At 52.8% G+C, this 16,790-nt stretch overlaps 1 protein-coding gene across 2 annotated transcripts in view; it reads left to right on the top strand.

Moving 5' to 3' along the window:
- Nucleotides 1-16,790, top strand: part of SMG6 (SMG6 nonsense mediated mRNA decay factor) — a 116,083-nt gene that overhangs the window by 21,877 nt on the left and 77,416 nt on the right. For both annotated transcript variants that reach the window (XM_015421909.1, XM_015421908.1), the window contains exons 9-10: nucleotides 5,526-5,587; nucleotides 7,242-7,387. In XM_015421909.1, the coding sequence (XP_015277395.1) occupies nucleotides 5,526-5,587; nucleotides 7,242-7,387 (208 nt within the window). The remainder of the gene's footprint in view (nucleotides 1-5,525; nucleotides 5,588-7,241; nucleotides 7,388-16,790) is intronic.

Below are 16,790 nucleotides of genomic sequence, written 5' to 3'. Positions count from 1 at the left end.
GACTCTGGACACATGCAGTGTAGACTTTCAAGGATGCAGGCAACTGGGACTAGGGCTCTGCGAGCCAAGAAAGTACATGGCAAGAATGATGGAAAGTTGGCAGGAGCCAATGTGGATCTTGGGCTGCCTGCTCTGAATCAGAGGACTGTGCTGACCCATGACTGACACTTGCAGTCAGGTGAAGTGGTTAAGAGTGGCGTCGGACTCTGATCTGGGAGAACCGGGTTTGATTCCCCACTCCTCCACTTGCAGCTGCTGGATGACCTTGGGCAAGCCATAGTTCTGTCAGAGCTGTTCTCTCAGGAGCAGTTCTCGAAAGAGCTCTCTCAGGGTGTCTGTTGTGGGGAGGGGAAGGGAAGGAGATTGTAAGCCGCTCTGAGACTCCTAAGTGAAGTGCGGGGTATAAATTCAACTCTTCTTCTTTTTCAATGGCGGACCCATGACATCGCAGAAGATATATGGCATTGTACAGGGATTGGTTTGGGGTGTGGCATTTGGCAGGGTCTGCCCAATTCCACCTGTGATTGGCCTATGGTGGCTTCCAGAAGGAAAGTAGTTGTTCAGAGGGGTGAGTCCCCTTAAAAGCTGTTGACTGGGGGTGGGAAGTCAGTGCCGGGTAGCTGGCCTCATGCAGGGCTCCGTCTCAATCTGGCTCACCCTGCTGATGTTAAAGGCCAGCAGAGAAGCTTGGAGCCCCAGCACTGTCACTGCGTACTTTGCTCACTGGCTTGCTGCGCTGCACTCAGAGAGTATCGCAAAGATCTGCGGCTGAGCTTAATAAAGTTGCACGCTGGTGTTGTCCCCCCCCCCTTTCTGTTTCAGAAAGAGTTCACAGGTTGGGGTTCTGTTGCTCGCATCTTGACTGGCAACCTTTGCACTGCTTCTTTCTCCTACCCCACGCTACGCTGCTTGACCCCGGTCACCAAAACCACTTCAGGGCTTTATTTTGACTCAAACTGTTCCATTTCAAGCTCGTGAGGTTTCGTCTCTTTCCTCTAAACGAGGGAGAAGTTCTCTGGGGAGGAAGCCGCGGGTGCCAGGCTGCAGTTGGGCTGGTTAGACACGAAAACCACATGCCCGGCTCTGCCGGCTTTGGGACGTGACACACAGCACTCGGCTCAGGGTGGCTGCCGTTCCCAGCACTCGAGAGCAGAAGCTGCCCCTGGGGCGTCAGGCTTGCACACGGACCCCTCTAGCTCGAGTGTCTTGCGCTCAGGCCCATCCACAAGACTTTAGCAGAACCTGCCTGCTGCCTTCCTCTTCCGCCTAGCCCACTTGACCTTTTGTTACCACCCACAAGGGGGAGGGTGAAGTTACCACCAAGAGTTTCCAGACATGCAAAGGAAACCCGTAATTTGAGATGGAAAGGAAGAGGATGGGGGGGGGCCTCCTTGCAAAGCCGGGGGAGGGGCTCTGTTGTCACAGTTGAGGGTGATAAGTTGCCCAGTCCAGTCCTGGGCTTCCCTTGGTGCCTTCTGCAAAGGCTTAAGTCGAGGTCTTGGTGTGGGTCAGAGCTGTGTCTGTACCCTCTGAATGTGTAGCGTTAACCAAGTGAGTGATTGCTTCTCTGGGTTCTCTGCATTAGGTAGCTTGGGGGGGGGGAGGGCAAAGTGTTCCACAGAATGATGACGCCTCCCACTCATGCCCCAGCCGTTCTCTGTCTTCCGAGGTTTCAGACTTCCCAGCTCATGAGAAGTAGTGAGGACTAGAAACTTCCAAAGGACTGAAAGAGGAGAGAATACTCAGATGTTTAGCATGTTGCGTTCTGTGTTCAGTCCTAGCTTGCTCCGTGTCGTTCGGCGAACGGACCAAAACATGACTCCCAAGAACTGGAGGCCTTCTGGTCTTGCTCGGCTGCTGGGACAGCTGGGTCTGTCGGTTCGGACCCCGTCAGGTGCTCCCCCACTCCCCGTCAGGCGATTGCCACCTCTGTCCACATCTGGTGTCTGGATGAAGACCCCCGTCTTTTTTCAGCCCCTTCCGATGGCACATTCTGCAATGCAGATGCACAGGGAGAAAGTTTGCCTTGCTTGATAAAGAACAGATACAGAAATTCACTTCCAAACCTGAAGTCACAATTTTTAACTTGAAACAGCCTTTCTCTGCCCTCCCCTCCCCTCCCCTCCTTTCCCCAGCAGCTGTGTTGGAATTCTTCCCTTATTTGGTCCCCCGTTCCCATCTGGGAACCAATGTCCAGGTGTCTTGCACGGCTCCTGGGCTATGGCCAGATGGGCTTGAGCCTGTACCCAGGGCTCTGCTCTGGCTCCAGCCACCTCCCTGCCAGAGGCCCTGGATGGGGAGAAGAGGTGTCTCGAAATGCCTTTTGCAGGACTCCCCTGCCCCCTGCCACCACCACCAGCAGCAGCAGCAGCTCTTTGGTGCCTGGGGCAGAATGGAGGTGACTGAAGAGACGGATGGCTTGCCAAGAACCAGCTGGGCCAGCTTGTGCCCAGATCTGCTGCTCCCGCCAGATGTTTGCCGCTCCCAAAGCGAGGGTGGAAAGCCGGCGTCCGGCGTTGTCTGCTGCTGGCAGGCCTGCAACAGATGAGGCCTCTGTGCAGCTTTCTTCCCCCTCCCCCCCCCCCGCGCCCCTTCCAACCAACTTCTCCTTGGGCACTTGCACCGGGGGCATCTCTGCTGGGTTTCAGGCACAGCAGTATCCAGAGCCCCATCCTGCTGCAGAGCAGGGCAGCCTCAGTTCGGCTCCTGCCTCCGCTTGGCGCTTGTTCTGCCAGCTCCCTCCCGGGGTCACGGCAAGGGCCTGCGTGAGAGGGCAACTGGAAAAGCCGTCTTGCAGAGGAGACGTCAGGGCAGCAGGAAGCGGGGGAGGGGGGGGCTTTTCCTCTGCGGCTTGTGGGCAGGAGAGGTGCAGCTTGCCACCACGGCTTTGGGGAAGTGTTTCTCTTCCCCACGGCTGCCACAAAGAGCAGGTGATGCTGCTTCCTCTCCCAGGGCCAGGTCTCTGTTTCCCTCTGCCTGTGAGAAGCTGGAGGTTCCCAGGGGCCCCGTGGGCAGGTGAGTCACACAAGGAGAGGAGTCATTTGGAAAGCAGCTGCTGGCCCAGGTTTGACCCCTTTCTGTCCCCAGTGCTGAGTTCATTGGGGTCAGAGCGTAATGTCAGGCTGGGCTGGTCGGTGTCGGGTTTATCGCCACTGGCTGGGGCATGCCGTCTCTGCCCTCCTCGTGCCCTTTGCCCTTCTGGGTTTCTGGGGGGAGGGAGGGCTGAGAAGTGCTGAGCTCTGCCCCACCTCTTAGGTTCTGTGCTGTTGCCAGCCCCACAGCGAATCCTGGGGGAGATCAGCAGCACCTGCCAAAAGTAAGCCACAGGGAGCAGGCCTTGGGGTGTTTCTTATATCAGAAGCTGTCAGTTCATTTCAGTCTTGTTGATTTAATTCATTTGTACCCCGCCTTTCTCCTTATTGGGGACCCAAAGCAGCTTACACCGTTCTCCATTTTACCCTCACAACAACGCTGCGAGGTGGGTCAGGCAGAGAGAGTATGACTGGTCCAAGGTCACCCAGCGAGCTTCCATGGGGCACTAGTGGGGATTCAAACCCAGATCTCTCCGATACTAGTCCAAGACTTTTAACCACTACTCCATGCTGGCTGGCTGTGCTCATCAGATGCAAAGTTTGGGGGTTGGGGTTGCAGGTTCTTATCCAGCCCTGGGGTGGGAATCTCCTTGTGTGGCAGGGGCCAGAGTTAGGGCAAGGCAACCCTGTATTTGTTTCGGAATTAGGCGACTACCACCCCCTCCCTGGCCTTCCCCTCCCTTTCCTTGGAGTCATGCTGTCCACATTTCAGCCTTCTGTCTGCAGAGAGGGAGACAAGTCATCGTTTTCTTTCTTTGGCACCGTGTTGTAATCCCGCCCTCCCTCCCAGGAGCCCCTGGCAGCATAAATGAGGCCGTCTTACGTAGGATGCACCTGGCTCAAGGTCCCCCACCCAGTTTCAGCTCCCTAATCTCAATCCAGTGCTCCATCCCCAGTGTTGGTTTTCAGGCCTCTCTCCGTGCCTGCCATTTCTTTGCTTGGTTGTAGTAATGCAGATTCCCAGGAAGAGAGAGGGAGAGCGCACACTTCCAGCACTGGGCTCAGATGTTCTGAGCATCTCTTTAGCATACAGAAGGTCCCTGGTTCAATCCCGGGCATTTCCAGGGGAAAGGATCAGTGCGTTGTTGATGTGAAAGACCTTCACCCGAGAACCCCGGAGAGAAGCCACCAGTCAGAGTGACCTGGGTTGACCAGTTGTCTGACTCAGTCAAAGGCAGCTTCGTGCATGTTCACTTGCTGACTGTCTCACAATTTCCTTTCCCTTCCCCTCCTCTCCCCACAACGGACACCCTGTGAAGTAGGTGGATCTGAGAGAGCTCTCTTGAGGACTGTCCTTGAGGGAACAGCTCTGAAAGAACTTGTGACTGGCCCAAGGTCACACCGGCAGCTGCATGTGGAGGAGTGGAATCAAACCCGGCTCTCCCAGACTAGAGTCCGCACTCTTAACCACTACACCAAGCTGACCTTACCTAGGGGTCTTGATGCCTGAGCTCTCTCACATAGAGGATGTTTGTATGTAACACTCCCAAGGAGTTCCAGGCAGCAGAGACAGTTACACATCAGCGCGTGCATGTGCCATCTTGATGTTCACAACAAGCCTGCGAGGTGTTTTAGGCTTGAACATGTGTGAGGTTGGCCCGAGATCACCCAGTGAGTTTCATGCAAGCCAGACTTTGAGCCCTGGAGTCTAACCACTACACTGTGCTGCCCCTCTGGAGACACTGCCAGAGGTGGGAGTGGAAGCAAACCCAGCTTGAACAAATGGTGGAAGATGCTGGGAAATGTTTCGATGGGGGCGGCTGTGCTGTGACTCAAGAGCTGGAGGGCTCTTTCTCTAGGGCTAGCTTGGCCGTGGGCCATGGAGGCGCCTTAGTCTGTTGCTTTCCTCTGTGTGGGGGGGCATGGAGCAGTGTTGGGGGGGTGCTGGCATCCTTGCTCTATGGGGCAGCATGTATACTCTCCTATGCTTGCAGTCCAGGCCGTGTTACTTTAATCTCCCCAAGTCAGCTTTGAAACGAACTTCCTCACACACCGGGCCGGGCTTCGGTCACTCTGTCTCCTTGCAGGGCTGGTTCTTTCGTGGGGCCTTTGCTTGCAAGAAGAGCCAGGTTACAGCCGGGCAGGGGTGTCCAGTGACTTTGAGACCCCTGGCAGAGTTTTGGAAGAGGAAGTTCTCCCCGCCCCTTCGCCCCTTGCACGCTTCCATTGCAGAGGTAGCTGTCCGCCAGCAGAGGGTGCCGCACACTTGGCGTGGCTCTCCAGCCCAGCTGTTTGGCACTCGCGAGAGAGGGCCAGGGCACAGCCATTTGGTTCCCATCTGCCTACCCACCCCCACATCCCGGCCAGGTTATCCTGTCACCCGGGACCAGTGAGCTCGTTCACAGGAAAGGGGAGAAAGAGAGTGAGCTTGAATTGTTTTCTCATCTTCTTCGCCATCTCTCCCCCCCCCCCCCCCCCCCCCTCCCCCCGCAGCTGAACAAAAGGCTTGTCCTGAGTTTTCTACATGCCCATGGGAAGCTGTTTACCAGGATTGGGTAAGGCTGCAGGATGTTTGTTTTATTTTCCTACATTACGAGGCCTTTTGGAATTCAATATTGTTAGCAACTGGGCTTGTGTTTGGAGCTGAGGGCACAGGGCGTGAAGCCGGCAGGCCTGGCCCCTTCAGCCTTCACTTGAGGGCAAGGAGGGGTGGGCCTGTCAGTTTTTCGGGACGTGGGCGAGGTCAGGGGGCAGCAGTCATGACATTAGAGCTCAGCCCCTGCCCTGTGATCTCATGCCCTACTGGGTCGGGCCAAGGTCCATCTAATCCTGTCGGATGCCTCTGGGAAGCCCGCAGAGAAGGGCCGGAAGGTCAAAGCCTCTCTCTGTTGTTTGTTCTCACAGTATTTAAAGCGAGACTGTCTCTGTACTGGGAGGTTCCATTTAGTTATCATGGCTGCTACTCATCAATAAGCCTCTCCTCCAGGAATTTTTCTTACAAAGGCAGACAGTGAATTATCTTTGCGAGTTGGGCTCTCAGTGTCTGGCAGTTTTGTGTTAGCCGTCTTCTGCTTCCCGTGACTGCAGAATGATTGGCGTTGCCGTTCCTGGAGAGCCCCCTGGCAGAGAGCAGCCCCCGTCTGTTGGCATCTAGGAACCAACCAGGCATCTGTTTGCCGAGGGCTGCCCTTCTTGGCAATTGACACTTCTGCTCTGGACTCGGTTTTGTTTTTGTTTGAGCTGGACTGAGAATGGCCACAGGCCCACTCAGCACCGTGGCCAGTGATAGGCGCACATGCAGTGGCTCCCCGCAGCGAACATGGAACGTCTTGCTCCGTCTCTTCCTGGAGGCTGCTTCTATAATAAAAGCACTTAGTATTCCCTTTGCACTTTTCAGAGTGCTTCTCACACACACACGCACACTGTACAACCCTGTATGATGGAAGGTCACACTGCTTATCTTCCAAATGAGGGTGCGAAGCTGAGAAAATGCTGCCTTGTCTCAAGCTTGCAGAGCCCTCTCCCCTGATGTTTTGGGCAGCTTCTGCCACTGCTTTCCATCCTCGCGCACCTTGCTCTTTCTGGAGCAGACACTGAGCACAGAAGGCCTGTAACTCGTGGCTGCCTGGCACAGTCTCGTGTCCCCTGGACAGGAATGGCAGTCGATGCTCAGCACAGTTCCTTGTCTGAAAAAGGAAAAGGGTCAGGTGGGGGTGTGGAGGAGCTGAGAATCGATTCCTCAGAGTCAGGAGATGTCCTTCATCACCTGCCTTAGGGCCTGGCTCAGGGGCTTTTCCAAAAGTCTCTCTTTGGTGGTTCTCATTGAGAAATCTTCACACAGAGACTTACATTTAGATCTGGCCTTTCCTCTACGAAATGTAGGGAGGTTAGGTTCTCTCCCGCATTGTATCTGCACTGCCAGAACCCAGCGAAATGGAGCAGACCATGCAGGGGGAACGAAGTGGAAGACCCTGAGCAGGCAGAATGGGCTGAGAACAACCGGCGTCATTTTTCAGTCGCTGTGAGCCATGGGGCTGCCAGACCCACAAGCTGTAAAACTGGGTTGTGGGGGGAGGGCGGAGGTGTCGACCAGAAGCAGCAATCGCGGTGCCCGATGTTTAAAATCTCCTTAGGGGCTAAATAAGGGCGACTTGCCAGCCATGGATTGTGGCTTCGATATCCATGTCGCTCTTCTCTTGGCCCCTGCAGAATGGAGACGTTCCCCACGGTGGCCGCGGAGGTTCTGAGCGAGTTCCAGGCCCTGCTGGAGCACAGCCCCCCACCCATTGGAAGCACCCGCATGCTCCAGCTCGTGGCAATCAACATGTTTGCTGTGTACAATGCACAGCCCAAAGGTACGACAGGGCCCGGTGGGGAGGGACAGGGCTGCTGTGCTTTTGTGGGGAGAAGGGCAGGTTTGAAAGGGCAAGCACACCTGGGCCCCTGTATCTTCTGGCTGGGTCAGCCTTCACCTTCGGATCTTGCTGGAGGTGGTTCTTACACTCCGGAATTGTGCCGTCAACGTGCAACGGTCTCATGGTGGCCCCATGGCCGTGGGTTTTGAAGGGCAAGAGATGAGGAGAAGTTGCCTGCCTCTGTGTAGCAACCCTGGACTTCCTTTTTTGGTCCTCCCTCGGAGTACTAATTAATTAATAATAATAATCGCATGGCATTGTGTGTGGTATAACCAGGAGATCCAAAGGTTGTCTGGCAGCTTTAAGTTCTAACTCTTTTGTGGCGAGCTGGACTTTCGTTGGGGGGGCTGAGAGATCGCTGAGAGCTGTGACTGACCCAAGATCACCCAGCTGGCTCCCTGTAGAGCAGTGCAGACTCTAACCTGGCACCACAGTTGGCTCCCCATCAGAGTACCAGCCATGCCAGACCCTGCTTAGCTTCCCAGCTCTGACAGGATTGGGCTGGTCAGGGCTACCAGGCGGCTCATACCCAAGAAGTCCTGTGAATATTGTGCAGGTGGTGGAGCCTAGGAAGAGGCAAAGTTGGGAGTGGGGGGTTAACAAGAGCCCCGCTTACTGTCTCTCGGGCAGGGCTATTTTGGGGCAGGAACGCACAGGAACGGAGTTCCGGCTGGCTTCAGAGTAGGCCATGCCCACTACAACCAAAAGGTCTGCATGTGTGGCTACAGAGGGAAGGCCTGGAGAGTGACCCCCTCGGCGATTCCGATGGGGCGGGCCAGGGGCCTCCTGGAAGGATTTGGGAGGCATTTAAATGCCTTCCCCGGCCTGTTTAAACTGCCTTCCCTTCCCTTCATGGGGGAGCTTGCCTGGGCAAGCCAAGGGAAGGCATGGGGTGTGTGGCCTAATATGCTAATGAGCTGCACCAGGGGTGTGGCCTAATATGCCAATGAGTTTCTGCTGTTGGGTGTGGCCTATGATGCTAATGAGTTCCTGCTGGGCTTTTTCTACAAAAAAAGCCCTGCGTCTCGGGTATCACTGGATTACCTCGGTGCTTTTCTTTTCCTGCACGGGAAAGATCCGTGTAAATCCCAGGCAGGTGCGGTAGACCCACCCCCAACAGCATTTGATGTGGTTCCGAGGGTTAACCCAAATGGCACCCCTTCTGTGGCTCTGAGGGGGTTAATCCAAATGGCACCTCTTCTGCCACCCTCCATATTGAATTAGCAGATTTACCAACATCTTCTGTGCCAATAGAGGTTGAAAGAATTAGTAGATTAAACGTGGAGCCTGGTCCACCCGGCAATTCTGCACAAGCTTCACCGAGAAAGTCTGTTGGACTCTCCAGCAGCTCTTGTTAATTTCAGTGTCGCTTGTGCAGCAGAGCAGTTTAAATGTGTGGGTCACTTACCCTGCCACCAGTAATCTGTGCACCCAGGGGTCTTGTAAATTGATGAATCCTGCATATTTCCGCACAGTTTGATCCTTGGTGCCCCGCACCCACAAATTCTGTTGGGAAAGGGTGTGTGCCTGCCCGCCTACCCCCACAAGTCCCGTGGTCTCTCAGAACCAAGAGATACATTCCTTGGGCAATTGCTTAGAGTGGAAGCATCTGTGGGCTCTTTTTCTTCTCCCCACGTAGCTGTGGGAGGTGTGGAACCCATCTCCAGGTGGCCTCACCAGACTGCCTGGGAGCCATTCAAAGATCTGCCTAGGAGGGAGGTTGGTGGCTCCCTTTATCCCGACTGCAAACACACGAAGAATGTTTTATTTATATATATAATATATATTCCATAATTTGGGGGGAATCAAGTTCTGTTTTGCAAGTGAGCTAATTGAAGCCGTGCCTTGTGGCAGGGTGGCTTAGAGGGGGGGGGGAGAAAGCCCTTCCCCCACCCACCTGTGCCCAATTTACTCCAATCTGTATTCCATGGGGCTTTCTCTTTCTTTTCCTCCACCCCCCCCCCTCTTTTAAATAATTTGTTTTATAATTCCTGGAATCAAACCCATCTCAGACATACTGTTCTGTTTTACTGTATGATTGGATTATACTTCCTGTAAATCACTGGAGGATGTTCATAGGCCACCGACAGGATTACTTCCCTGCTCCTTACAGATCCCTCCCCTCATGCACAGGCAGCGTTCTCAGTCCTACGTCCCGGTCTTCTGTGCCTTCCCACCTGAGCAGCCAAGGAACATTTCTCATCCTTGCCGCGGAGGCAGCGTTTGGTTGTGATGACACTGTGTGCCGTATGGCGGCCTCCAGCTTCTGCACGTGTTGATCTTTGCCCTCTGGGGTTTGCTTACAGGTCATTCCCTCGAGAGCTGAACGTGATTACTTGGGGACGTGATTTTGTGCACGCTCGGGGTATTCTCATTTTCACGCATTCCAGATCAGAGCTGCTAGAGCAGACTGCATCTCAGCAGCAGACCATGTGCTTCACGTGCCCACCATTCCAGTTGACAGGACGCTGGGTGCTGTGTTTGGCCAAGGCCATTGCGTGCCTGAGACTGGGGCAAGATGTTGAGGTTGGGGCTGGCTTCATGTGTGGCCCTGGAAACAGGTTCTGGGCTATGCCTAGGTGAGCTCTGATACTGATAGGTTGGAGGATAAACACCCTGAGGCCTTGATGGTGGCAATCGTGGAGGTGTAGCGGTGCATTCCCCTCCGTGAAGGAAGCATTCCTGTTGAAACCGATGTCTGTGTGGCTTTCTGTTATACAGCAAGAACCTCAGCTTGTTGCCCCCGTTTGCATCTCCCCAGACTTTGGTAAACTGAGCTAGCAGGACCAACAAGGCAAGTTTTGAATGCCAAGGTTAGGAGAGCCTGTTCTTACCTGTGGGGAGGGGGTGACCTTCCCATACCACTGCCAATTTTAACAGTGTGACTCATAAGAACATAAGAGATGCCAATGTTGGATCAGGTCAATGGCCCATCTAGTCCAACACTCTGTCACACAGTGGCCAAAAATACCAGGTGCCATCAGGAGGTCCAGCAGTGGGGCCAGAACACTAGCAGCCCTCCCACTGTTGCCCCCCCCCCCGCAAGCACCAAGAATACAGAGCATCACTTGCCCCAGCCTGAGAGTTCCTACCTATACCTTGTGGCTAATAGCCACTGATGCACCTCTGTTCCATATGCTTATCTAATTCCCTCTTGAAGCCGTCCATGCTTGTAGCCGCCACCACCTCCAGTGGCAGTGAATTCCATGTGTTAATCACTCTCTGGGTGAAGAAGGACTTCCTTTTATCCGTTCTAACCCGACTGCTCAGCAATTTCATGGCGTGCCCCACGAGTTCTTGTATTGTGAGAAAGGGAGAAAAGTACTTCTTTCTCAACCTGCTTCTTCATATGGAAAGACTCCTGGCTGCATCTGATGAGGCCTCCCTGCCGGAGGTGGCAAGGTCCTTTCCCCAGCGGTCATTTGTGCAGAGCCGAGTGTGCCGGCTCCACACAGTATTGCATTTGCAGCCTTTTCATGCAGAGGCCCAGGAGCCCACAGACGCCTTCGGAAAGTGGGCTTAACCACATTGCTCACATATAAGCACTCCGAGCGGTCCAAGTTCTGTTGGCTGGTGGTAAAAATAACTCCAGGTTCTGCTGTGTGTGCCTTGGTTTGGTTGGCTTTTTAAAATTAGGTTCCTGTGAGTGTTAACTTAACCTCAGGCTCCCAGGAGCAGACGCAGCCTTGTGGGGAAGTGACCTCCATCCCCCATTCTCAAGTTCCGTTGGCCCATCGGCAGCCCTAGAGATGGGGGTCCAGTCTCTCTGGGTGAGTCTGGAACAGATCGAGCCCCACTGCCTAGTCATGGGAGGAAAACAGGGTTTCGCAGAGGCCTTCCCCTTCCTGTTGGATGCTGGGTTTGAGGGCAGCTAGCTTCTTGCAAAATAACCGCCGGCAGAACTTTGAGCTGATTAAATATCTGCCCTTTAACAGAGTCGTTAAACTGATCGTATTTAAATAAATCGGTGAATCTCCTAAGCTTCTGAATAGCTGATCTGGAATACAGCAGTTCAGTCATCGCCTGGAGCTAGCCGTGTTGAAGGTATAGCACCACTTGATGTTACCAGTTAGGGATTCCCGGTGCTGGTGTGGACCTCTAAAGGCATTTCTTTGGAGCATGTTCAGGGCATGAGTGTTTTTGGTAGTGGCTGTTTTCAGGTGAGGGAGTTTCCTGTGGAAGGGGAGATCCCAGTCCATATGATTCACCCACTTAGAACTTTCTGAGACAGCTCACTTTGTGTGCGTATCGGCCTTTTCTGACAGATGGTCTTCTGTTTTTGATTGTTTAATGTTGGTGCTTTATTCCCCCCCCAGATCATTGCATTTTGTTTTCAAATTGTGACTGCCTTAAACTCTTTGATCAAAAGAATGGTACCTGAAGGACTGTCTCCTCCCACACTATCCAGCCCACCAGTTAAAATTTGCCTCTCAAGCCTCCTCTCTGGGACCCTGTCTTAACGGGTGAGGCACGTGGCAACTAGAGACGTGGCATTTTCTGTGGTGGCTCCTCGTCTCTGGAGCGCCCTTCCCCTTGAGGCTTGCCTTTGTTTTAGGTGCCAGATCAAAACACATATTTTTTAAACCCAGGCTTTTAATTAGAGATTTTATCTTCACAGCTTTTTGATACGCAGCTTCTGCTTTTAGGGATAGTTTTTGTGCCATTATGTCCAATGACTTGTTTTTATATCGCAAGACTGTTTTATTTGTAAGCCTCCTCGAGCAGTTTTCTGAAGAGGCAGCATAGAAATATCCTAAATCAGGGGGTGGTCAACCTTTTTGAACCTACGGTCACCTTTGGACCACCACAGGTTGGTGGGTGCAACCACAACATGGCTGCCACAGGAGGCGGAGTCAGTCATAAAATGGCTGCTGCAGAAGGTGGATCCAACTGCAGCATGTCAGTGAGTGAAGTTATACGTAACTCTTCAACATTTCAGGCAGGAGCTCTGTTTGAACATATCGTTTAAAGGTATTTTCTTGCTTACAAACCACATACCTTCAGCCACACGGTGAAGACCTTTGTGTTGTGGTGGCAGCTGCTGCCAAAGCAATGGGTTTTTAAAAACAATTTGCACAGCCAGTAAGATCTCCAGTGGCCAATCAGAACCCGTGCTGGGCATGAGCTGCACCTGACCCCGCCCACTTTCTAAAAACACTTCGTGGGTTCCAGGAAAGGTGTCGGCAGGCACCAAGCTGGGGGTTCCTGTCCTAAATAAATAAAGCAGAATGCAGATCTTAATTCGAGCTGCAGAAAGAAGCGTGACAACCTACAACTGAATAAAACCGTTTCGTGCATGGAGCCCATGTGGCATAGTACTTCATCTCTCGCACCAGGAATGGGGAAACCCTGGTTCAGATCCCCACTCATCCGCAGAGCTCACTGGGTGACCTTCGGCCAATCACGCTTGACCCGGCTGATTTCACAGGGTTGTTGAAAGAAGGGGAAACCATATATGGAGCCAGTTTGGTGTAGTGGTTAGGAGGGCGGACTCTAATCTGGGAGAACCGGGTTTGATTCCCCACTCCTCCACTTGCACCTGCTGGATGACCTTGGGCAAGCCATAGTTCTGGCACAGCTGTTCTTGAAAAAGAGCAGTTTCTGTTAGAGCTCTCTCAGCCCCACCTACCCCACAGGGTGTCTATTGTGGGGAGGGGAAGGGACTCTGAGCCACTCTGAGACTCCCTTGGGTATTGAAGGGCGGGGTATAAATCCAATCTCTTCTTCCATGTTTTTTGGGAGATGGCCAGGATATGAATGGGATAGAAGTTTGCCATTTTCTGTTTTTGTTTCAAAGACTGAAGTGGCCTTCACTTTGGCCCCATTAGTTAGAATTTGTCCTCCTCTAGAGTATAAGTTGATCACTTTCCTGATCAAACTTGACAGTTCCACAGACCAGTCCAGCTCCCAGGCCTGGATAGTTGTGACGTGCACGGCACGCAGCGATTTTGAGCCCTGGGGAAGGCAAGCCAAGCACTAGCAAGGCCCCTCTGAGAGAAACAAGGAAACCCGTGGATGAGGTGCGGTTAGAATTAAAGGAAGAATTCCCAGGGTATCCATAGGTTCTTCATCCTATACACGATGCTCCGAGGGGCTTCACCTCTGCACAGGAACACCAAGACTAAATGAAGAAGAGAGTTTGTTTCACTGCTGGAACAGCTTCCCTGGGCGCAGGTAATTGAGGCGGGTTGGAAATGACTCACTGAATGCATGCCTGCACCCCAGTTCCCTTTTTTTTCCCCCACGCAGGGAGGGGTTGAAAAAGCAGCACAGCTAGACTGAGCAAAGTGGATGGGGCTGTGACTGGCAAGACAGTCTGGCAAGAAGGCACCCATAGCTCACCCTCACTGGCTTATTATGCCACCTGCAGTTGGCTCGACTAGCCCTTTTGAGCCTTGGAATTGGGAATCTGGTCGAGTGGAGTCAATCTGGTGTGTGAAGGCAGCCATCTGGGCTCCCCAGGAGCATCAGAAACATCCTTGGTGGCCCTCTGCCATTTTGCGCACTGCCTCTGCGGCCACTTGAAAGTTGTTACTCCAACTCTTGAGAGAACACCTCCTGCTCATTGCCCCATCCCTTGCCTCTTGGGCAAGGCCTTGGGGCCTGTTCAGGGGGGGGGGGGATATCTGCCTTGCCTAATGACCACACTGTGTACGCCATCTTTGCAGGAAGCTGGTGGAGGCAGCTGTAACAACATAAAATTAGAACAGATCCGCGTAAACAAAACTGATTCAAACAGCAAAAGAAACCCAGCAGCCAAACGCCACAGCATAAAAGCATGCTTAAAATGCACAAACTGATCAGGTGACATGCAGGCCCGTAGGCCATAAAAAATACTAAAGTGGCTGAATAAAAAGTGGAATAAAGACTCAGTGTTTTGACCTTTTGTCAAGAGGCAGAAAGGCTTCTTTTAAAAAGTGGAAGGTTTACACAAATGAGGTGAACAGAAAGGAGCCCTGGGTTCCAGCAAAACAAATGCAAGTTGGCAATTAGGCAAACAAAAAGGGATTGCTACAAAAAAGACAAGTAATAATCATTGCTTTAAATTCATTAAGAGCAGAAATCCAGCCAAGGAGGCAGTTGGTTCACTGGTTAGCAAAGGAACAAAAGGATTGCTAAAGGAAGATAGGGAGGTGGCAGAGAAGCGGAATGAATTCTTTGCATCTGTTTTCACTGTGGAAAATGTACCCATACCAGATCCACTATTTTCAGGAACATGTCTGAAGAATTTAATCACATTGATGAGGCGAGAGATAAAGTTCTAGACCTACTGGGCAAATTAAAAGCCAGTAATTCTCCCGGTCCAGATGGCATATGCCCAAGGCTTCCTGAGGAACTCCTGAAATTTTTGATGATCTAACCAGCGTGTGTAACTTGCCACTAAAATCAGCCTCTGTACCAGAGGACTGGAGAGTAGCAAATTTTACACTGATTTTTAAAAAGGAGTCCAGGGGGAACCAGGAAATCACAGGCCAGTTGGCCTAACATCTGCCCCAGGTAAATTAGTAGGAACTGTTATTAAGGATTGAATGCTTAAGCACACAGAAGAACAAAGCTTGCTGATGGAAAATCAGCCTGACTTTTAAGAAGGGGAATCCTGCCGCTATACTTTTGGAGTTCTTTGAGAAAACAAACAAGTATGTAGATAACACTGGTCCAGTAGACATTGTATACTTGGACTTCAAAAGGCTTTTGACAAAGTGCTCACCAAAGACTCCTGAGTAAACTTAGCAGTCGGGGCGAAAGGAGTGTGGATTTTGGATTATGATTAAATTAAAGGAAGCTGAGAATGAGAATAAATGGGCAGTTCTCACAGTGGAGGAGAGTGAGCAGAGGGGTCCATCAAGGATCACCATCGGGGCCGGTGCTACTTAGTCAGTTTGTAAATGATCTGGACCTGGGGATGAAAAGTACAGTGACCAAGTTGGCCAATGACACCCAATTGTTCAGGATGGTGAAAATCAAGGCAAACTATAAAGAGCTCTAGGAGGATTTCTCTAAACCGGGTGAGAGGGCAACAGCATGGCAAATGAAGTTCCAGTTCTAAGTATCTGCTGATGGGGTCTGAACTTGCTGAAACTGATAGGGAAAGGGGGCCTTGGGGCCGTAGTGGACAGCTCAATGAAAATGTCAACTCAGTGTGTGGCACCAGTGAAAAAGGCAGACTCCGTGCTAGAGACGGGGCAACACCAATGTGTCCCTCCCTATCCCGTCTCTAGGGTTTATGTTCGGGGATAACCATATCCCATTGATTCCCCCCCCCTTTCCAACAGATTTCTGAAATGCCTGCTGTTATCTATGTTGTCCTTTAGCACCAAGTCCTCCAGAGCTCTCCCATCTGAGCTTGGAGGCTTCTGGCATTCGCAGGTGGGCATCGGTACTTTGTTTTTCCTTGCCAAGGTCCTTGCCCCCCCCCCCGTTACCCTTGTCCTCCTCACACAGCTGCCCCCTGCTGTCCTCCTCTCACCTTCAAGTCCTTGCCTGCTCCCACAAACACCACCTCAAGCGCTCGCCCCACCATCCCTTAAGGATGAGTCGTCCCCGATCTGAGGCGCCCCAGCTCCTGTCGGCTTTCCCCCCAGGAGTTAGTTTAAAATGGGATTTTAATTGTTTTATTCTATTCCTGTAAGCCCCCTCAAGCAGTTCCCTAGAAAGGAAGTGCAGAACTGTTCCGACTACACTGTAGAGTTTCCTGGTGGCTCTGTAGTGACCCCCCCCCCTCCTTGGCAGCCACTTGGGCAGCACTTCCCACGTGATGTCTTTCCAGTGCCATTGTTGTGCGTCCTTTTGGGGATGGGAGCCGGCCCTAAAACTACCAAGGGGCTTCTTCTCGCCTTAAGAGCAGCTTGTCTGTCTCCCCCAGCCCGGGTGCTGCATCTTTGCCACCTCTCCCGACGGGGTTGCTGCATTTCTCGGGTAGCTGAAGCGGCATCTTGCAGCAGGCAAAAACCACCTCCCATCAGATAGTTTTCTCTGGGCATCTCCCGAGCCAGACCTCCGGAACTCCAGGGGCTCAGGCTGCAAGGGGGGGGGGAGGAAGGGTCCAAAGCCCCCCTCCGGCCAAGGCCTGCGGGACTGCCTGCCTCTCGAAAGCGTGCAGAGCAGAAGCGGCCGGGCCGGGCCCATCTGCATTTGCTGAGCGAGACGCAGTGCAGCTGCTGTTGCCGTGAGTCCCTGGCAGAGCAAGGAGCCGCTGTCTGTTGGGGTTTACTGCTGTCTACATTGAAACATGGATGGGGGTGTGGGGGGGGGTTAGTGGCATGGTGCCAGCCCCAGGGAGCCTGGCCTCCCCCCAACCTTCCCCAGTCCCCCCCCCCACTTTAAAGTCACATTTCCAGGCCAG

The sequence above is a fragment of the Gekko japonicus genome, unplaced genomic scaffold (assembly GCF_001447785.1).
Source record: "Gekko japonicus isolate JY-2015 unplaced genomic scaffold, Gekko_japonicus_V1.1 scaffold21, whole genome shotgun sequence".
Taxonomy (NCBI): domain Eukaryota; kingdom Metazoa; phylum Chordata; class Lepidosauria; order Squamata; family Gekkonidae; genus Gekko; species Gekko japonicus.
This window is presented reverse-complemented; position numbering and strand designations above follow the sequence as displayed.